The 6,000-nt window shown below is 43.1% G+C and overlaps 1 protein-coding gene across 1 annotated transcript; it reads left to right on the top strand.

Annotated features, from left to right (window-relative positions):
- Positions 1-567: 567 nt before the first annotated feature.
- On the top strand, positions 568-2,932 carry LOC119737056. The gene is made up of 3 exons (XM_038211128.1): positions 568-737; positions 1,371-1,385; positions 2,632-2,932. The coding sequence occupies exons 1-3, from the start codon at positions 609-611 to the stop codon at positions 2,827-2,829; spliced, it is 342 nt and encodes a 113-aa protein (XP_038067056.1). The 5' UTR covers positions 568-608; the 3' UTR covers positions 2,830-2,932.
- Positions 2,933-6,000: the final 3,068 nt, after the last annotated feature.

Raw genomic sequence — 6,000 nt, 5'->3', positions numbered from 1 at the left:
CCCCTAGAACTATGGGTATTACACGTGTAATACCCATAGTTCTAGGGGTATAGTGCCACTTGGTGTTTAAGGCATAGACCTGCGAACGTGGCATGTAAATAACGCCACGTTCCGGTGTCACTTTGAACTAGTGAAATCGTCCCTCCATGACACAAACTATTCTACCATGTTTGTGATAGGCCTAAGTAACATGAAACAGCACTGAAATTGATTAAGGCAAGGAACTTGGTCACAGTATCCAAAAGTGTCGTTGTGATCAATTGACAATTGTGCAGTGATGCCTGACTGAAATTAATGAAACTCATCAGGGTTGAGGCCAAGGCTTAGGAGCATCTACACAACCAAAACAATTTCAAAATTGACCTCACTGTTTGTAAAAATTTAAAAACAGTCAGTCAGGCACATTTTTGGGACATACTGTAGAGCATTTTGAGATACGTGTTGTGTGGGGAGTATAAGTTAGCCAAATGGTGAGTAAAAACCCTCAGTACCGTAGTTAGTATGCAGTAACAGTCCCAGTTAGAACTTGACCCTGGGTTCGCCAATGTATGTTTTGACATCTGCAGGAATTCAGCGAAGAATTGGAGCGCCTTCGCCGTGAAGTCCGCATGTACCGCATGGAGCTCAGCAACCGGGAAGGCAACTTCAATCGCATGTTTACCGACAGCTCACCGGTACGCGTTGACCACCGGGCCGGGGGCCTGGCCGTAACGCGAACGACAGGCCGACCGCAGATGGTTAGTATATATATTCGGAAAGATTTCCATATAAGAAGTTCACTCAACACCCTGTGTACAAACCCTATAGATGAGAGTGGACTGAAAAATTCTAAGTGTTTTCTAAGAAAATGCTTGTATTTTCTCACTGCTCAAATTGACTTTGATGACATGAAATCGCTATCTGGGGGCTTGTTAGTCAATACAGAGGAAAATTAGCGAACTTGTTATATGTAATATTCAATTAACTCTGTTAACAAACACTAGAGGGCGCTTTTCTCACCATTTTTGTTGCCCACACGCAGTATCCCAGAGAAACAGGCAAACCAATCGGCAAACTTTGCTCACCTCTTTCGAAGAAAAAATTCACAAAAAGTGTCGAGGCAAAGACAGGGTCCTCAGTATTTCACGAGCCGAGTCTCAATTCAGTTTTAAAGGAGACTTTTGTTTTTCGATTTTTGTTTTCACCTGAGAGTGAAGCCAAGTGATTTCAATTAAAAGCTCGATATTTAGGAGGCAAAGCCACTGTGTATATCAAATACATGGAGAAAATCAATAATTGAATTGTATCGTTGAATGTATTTTTTGGGTGCCTATTATTTATTTTTGGATTGGTTTTCATTTTGTCTCCTTGAAATGCATGCATTCCTAAAGGATTCTGCCTTAACAGTAAGTTGATCTATAATTTCAATTAATTAACCCTAACTCCTAGGCCTTTTTGCTAGGATGTAGCCTCAATCCTGCAAACTCCTCCAATTGGCCTCATGGAAAAATAGCATGTAGCCTTAATCCTGCAAATTCCTCCGTTGTTCTTGAATATGGTCCATGGAGGGGTGACCACTGCCTGAATCCTGCAAAATCCTCCGGCTATGACTGTCCATAGGCAGAGGCAGAGGCAGTGACATCCTGGAGCAGTGCGGAGGTTGTCAAGTATAATCAAGGACTAAATTTATGCACGGCTGAGCATAAACAACACAAGGTCCGGCCCAAGACCTTGACACAGTGCGTACTCCGAAATCAGCAACGCACTTTGGCCATGTAACCTCAATCCTGCAAATTCCTCCAATTTGCAAAAAGGATTTTTGGAGGATTCAGGGCGGTTAGGGATTAAAGTCATTACTTTGAATTGAAAGCAAGCCCCCCCCCCCTTCTCCGGATGCGCCCCATTTGAAATCTTGAATTGCACACAAACAATGTTTATTTTACTGGATTCAGTGCCCCCCTTGAAAAATTGGTTCACCCCATGTGCCCTCTAGAAACTTGACCATTGTTACGCCGCTGCATTGAGCACACTAGATTAAGCTATGTCATTTAAATAATTGCATTACATTCATAAATACCTAAGACAGTTTACCCATTCCTATTGGTCGAGAGCTCACATGGCCGGTCTTAAACAGATGATAAAGACATGGCTGGCTGGTATTAAACATTTTTCAAGTGTCGCATGAAATGTGGACTCCTACGAAATCCATTATATAGCTAGAGGGGTGTTTCGAGAAACAGAAAGTGAAATCGTTGAACAAAGTCATTGGAAATTTTCATTTTTTCACTGGTTTTGACTTTTGGATATAAAAGTTTTGATTTTTTTTTTGACTGAAAAGGTATTTATGAATGGGAATAAATATGTGCTTGGTCGGTATTAAACACTGTGTTTAAGACTGGTTGGAGTCTGGAATGCTGATAATTACCCTCGGCTTCGCCTAGTTATCAGCATTCCAACTCCAACCAGTCTTAACCATAAGGTTCACTACCTTCCAAGCACATATTTATTCCCTTAATAATGTCACAGTCGTGTTTCTTCACTTGGTAGAGCACCGGAACGGATATCTGGAGGTCCCAGGTTCGAACCCTGCTTCTGTCAATCTCTTTGTTCAGCTTTCAAGAATTGTTGACATTTTTAAAAATTTTGTTCAAGGTGGGTAACCGCACTCCGCGGGACACAAACGACAACCTGCAGCCGCAGTACCGCCCGGGGTTGAACCGGCTCCCGACCCTGTCCATGGACAGCCGTCAGAGGGCGACAAACAGCCACAGCAGCGGGAGAACCCACCGACTGGTCGGAACGCCAAGAGAGCGGCAGACAGCTGGCTATCCAATGCCTGGATTTCACTGACGAGAATTTAGGAATTCGGACATCACTGGTCTCTTTGACGAACAAGACAAGACGCATACCTAATAATGACGAGAGCGGGGCAGTGCTATCATATAGGATTACCTGTGTAAAGCCAATGAATGGGTGAAACCCAGCCCCAGTGAATAGACATTCTGAATAAAAATTGGCGATTCCCAATACATGTACAGTCAGCCACCAGGGGTGCGTTCGAGCGTGCTACTCGTGTTAACGCGAGTATACTCCTGAGCGCCCGAACGGCAGGAGTATGACCCGCTGGTTAGCAAGATCTCCGTTATACCGGGAATATACTCCTGCACTGGAAGTAATGCGCACGCAACATTTTCCTGCACTCGGGAGTAGCAAGTAACACGCTCGAACGAACCCCTGAGGTCACTACGGAGAGTCAGTGTTTAGCAGTGCAGTGTGCAAGACGGTCAACAAATTTACCATGGCACGGTACACTTAAAATTGTTAGTTTGTCCGGTCAGTAGGTTCGTAAGCGTATAAATGAATAAAGTGAGTATCTTTTTACGTTTTATTTCCCACGGCGGTGTGAAACACGCCATGAGCTTGAGCTGCTTATGTTGGTTGGTTGATGAGTTGGCTGGTGGGTAATTGGTTGGTGGACACTTTACTCGGCCGTTATACTGTTTCCATGCATGCCACGCGTGTATCACAGCTTTGGCAGTGAGTTTCTGTGGAATACCTGCAGTTTTGTGACTCTGATATGCGTGCATGCGTCTAATTTGCATATTAGATCACGCCCCATTGCAAAGCCAAATTTGCGGTTTAAGGTTTGAGGAACCACCGTGGGTTGTACCACTTGGTACTTGTTTATCTAGATATGGTGTTTTGTGCTAGGCCAAAGAATGCTTTGCCTTGATCTATCAACAATTCCTGAGGTTGTCTGCTGACATTCGTTTATATTGCGGCATGTCAGCCATGCTTTTGTCGACCGAAAAATTAACTCTCTGTGGAACCTCTTGGTGGCTTACTGGATTGGGAATCACTGGTATTGATTCAGAAATGGCTATTCACTGGAAGTCTTATCATGCATCTGGTCTACACAGTGGGCCGGATTTCGCCCATTCGTTGGCGTATATGGTGTATCCTATATGATCAATCAAACAAGTCGAGGCCCTTTGGCAGCTCGAGCCCTTCCAATGATCTGGGTCCAGATGTTGGTCCAGCATGCAGGAGCGCATCTCCTCAGCGGTGGTCAAGCTGGGGTCCCGTTTCAGCATGTCCACAAAGGAGAGACTTCTCCCACGTGAGGCAGTGCCCTTGCGGGCTCCCAGAGAATGATCGGGCTAGAGGCCAGCTCCAGGTGACAGACGCAATGCCCTGCAAGCTTGAGACAACGTTCCCGGATCTTTTTCGTCACCTTCGGCATGCCAGCGTAGAGGCCTACATTCCTTATGTGATCCTGCCACTCTGTAATAGCACTGCCCCACTCTCTTCGTTAGTCAGCAACCAGGGCAAGAGTGACGGGGAGGGAGTCGGTCAGTCAGTCGGTCAGTCAGATAGGTACTTAGAGGACACTAGGTACTTTCTTCAAGCAAACTTGTATCCTCGATCCTGATTGGTGGATCCAGGGCAACAATGGTGATATGAGGCTGTATTGCACGGTCCACATCGCACCCTGCGTGTTGCGCTCTTCCAAGATGCGAACGACATTCCAGCTGCATGCGCTAAATCGCTAAAAGGTTCATGTAAATCATACTAGTTCCACCTTTACTGCGCGTCAAGATTGCTTGAAGATAAATTCGTTAAATTTCCCTAAACTTTATTTCACCAGCTTTTAGATTCCAAGCACAAGAAATTCCTAATTGGCGAACAAATCTAAATATTTCTCTTGATTTTAGAGTGCTAATTTACATAATGTCAGAGTATTGGAGTAAACAGATTCAGCTTTAGCACTTTTATTAGAAAGTATCCTGAATCCGCCAAAATCCACCAATTGTGTCACGCAAACCATGTTGGTGTCCTGAGTCCATCAGAACCCACCAGTGTAAATACTGAAGGCACCCTGAATCAGTCTAAGAAGAAATAAAATCCTGGGTAAATTTAGTGCTTCTGTTGCTCAATTCTGGTTTTTGAGTCGCTTAAAAGAAGGTTTTGGGAAACACTCACCGGTCCTAAATTCTGTATCACTTGCACTTCTACTAATGATTTGATGGATTTTGATGAAACTTTGATGCAGCGATGGGAAGACCCAATTCTTCATCGGATTACTGAGGTCAAAGGTCAGGCAGCGATCATTAGAGGTCACTCTTCAAATATGCTTCAAATGTTTATTTGTCTGCAGAATTGGATGGATTTTGATGTAACTTGGATGGAGTGATATAGGGTGGGGGTTCATTACAAGTCTTCCAAAATTGGAGGTCAAAGGTCATCTAGGGGTTATTTGACTTATTTAAAGAACACATACAATAGGGATCGGCTGCGCTGCAGGAAAAAGGCGTCGCATGCGGTCCGCAGACAACTTGTCTTTGATATTTGTTTGATGGCTGGGAACAATCCATTCAGTGACATTTTTGTTGTAAGAGTATCGGCTCCATGCCCCAACACAAGATGGCGCTCTTTACCACGTTTGAGGGCCCTGGGGGATGGGACGGGACACACCACATGCATGTTCTGGATCGCCTGCATTAATTTTTTTCTGCAGGTTTTTCTGTAAAATGTCGCAGTGAATAGTTGTAACTGCTTTAGGTGCAGTGTATATTTGTTAGAAACGTTTGCAGCGCTGTACAATGTCCAATGACTGTAGCAAACATTTCACAAAGTAATTACATTCCATTTTAAATTGATGTACATGCATTTTTCAAAGATAATGGATTTTAATATGATAATAACCTTAAAAAAGTATATATTTTTTGGTATGATGAATGTGAAATAAATTCCACGGGACGCACATTTACAAAAAGTTCTAATATGACTGTTTTGAAGTGTGTAATATTGGTGTCAAACCCCTCCCGTCCCCAAAAATAAATAAATAAAATATAACATAAATAAAATCGAAATCGTTGTACTAACTAATATTAATAACTTTAATAAGGCAATGTAATTTGTAGATTTAATTAAATCCCTAAAACATATCTGAGTCTTTTTGCATATTCGTTACCAGTCAGTTTATGCTCATTTTAATTTCCATATTCATGAGCAAAACTG

This window comes from Patiria miniata, unplaced genomic scaffold, assembly GCF_015706575.1.
Source record: "Patiria miniata isolate m_02_andy unplaced genomic scaffold, ASM1570657v1 HiC_scaffold_3, whole genome shotgun sequence".
NCBI classification, from domain to species: Eukaryota; Metazoa; Echinodermata; class Asteroidea; order Valvatida; family Asterinidae; genus Patiria; species Patiria miniata.
This window is presented reverse-complemented; position numbering and strand designations above follow the sequence as displayed.

Bases quoted from the DNA above. Each gene is read 5' to 3' on its own strand.
- LOC119737056 (XM_038211128.1), top strand. From the start codon at position 609: ATGTACCGCATGGAGCTCAGCAACCGGGAAGGCAACTTCAATCGCATG.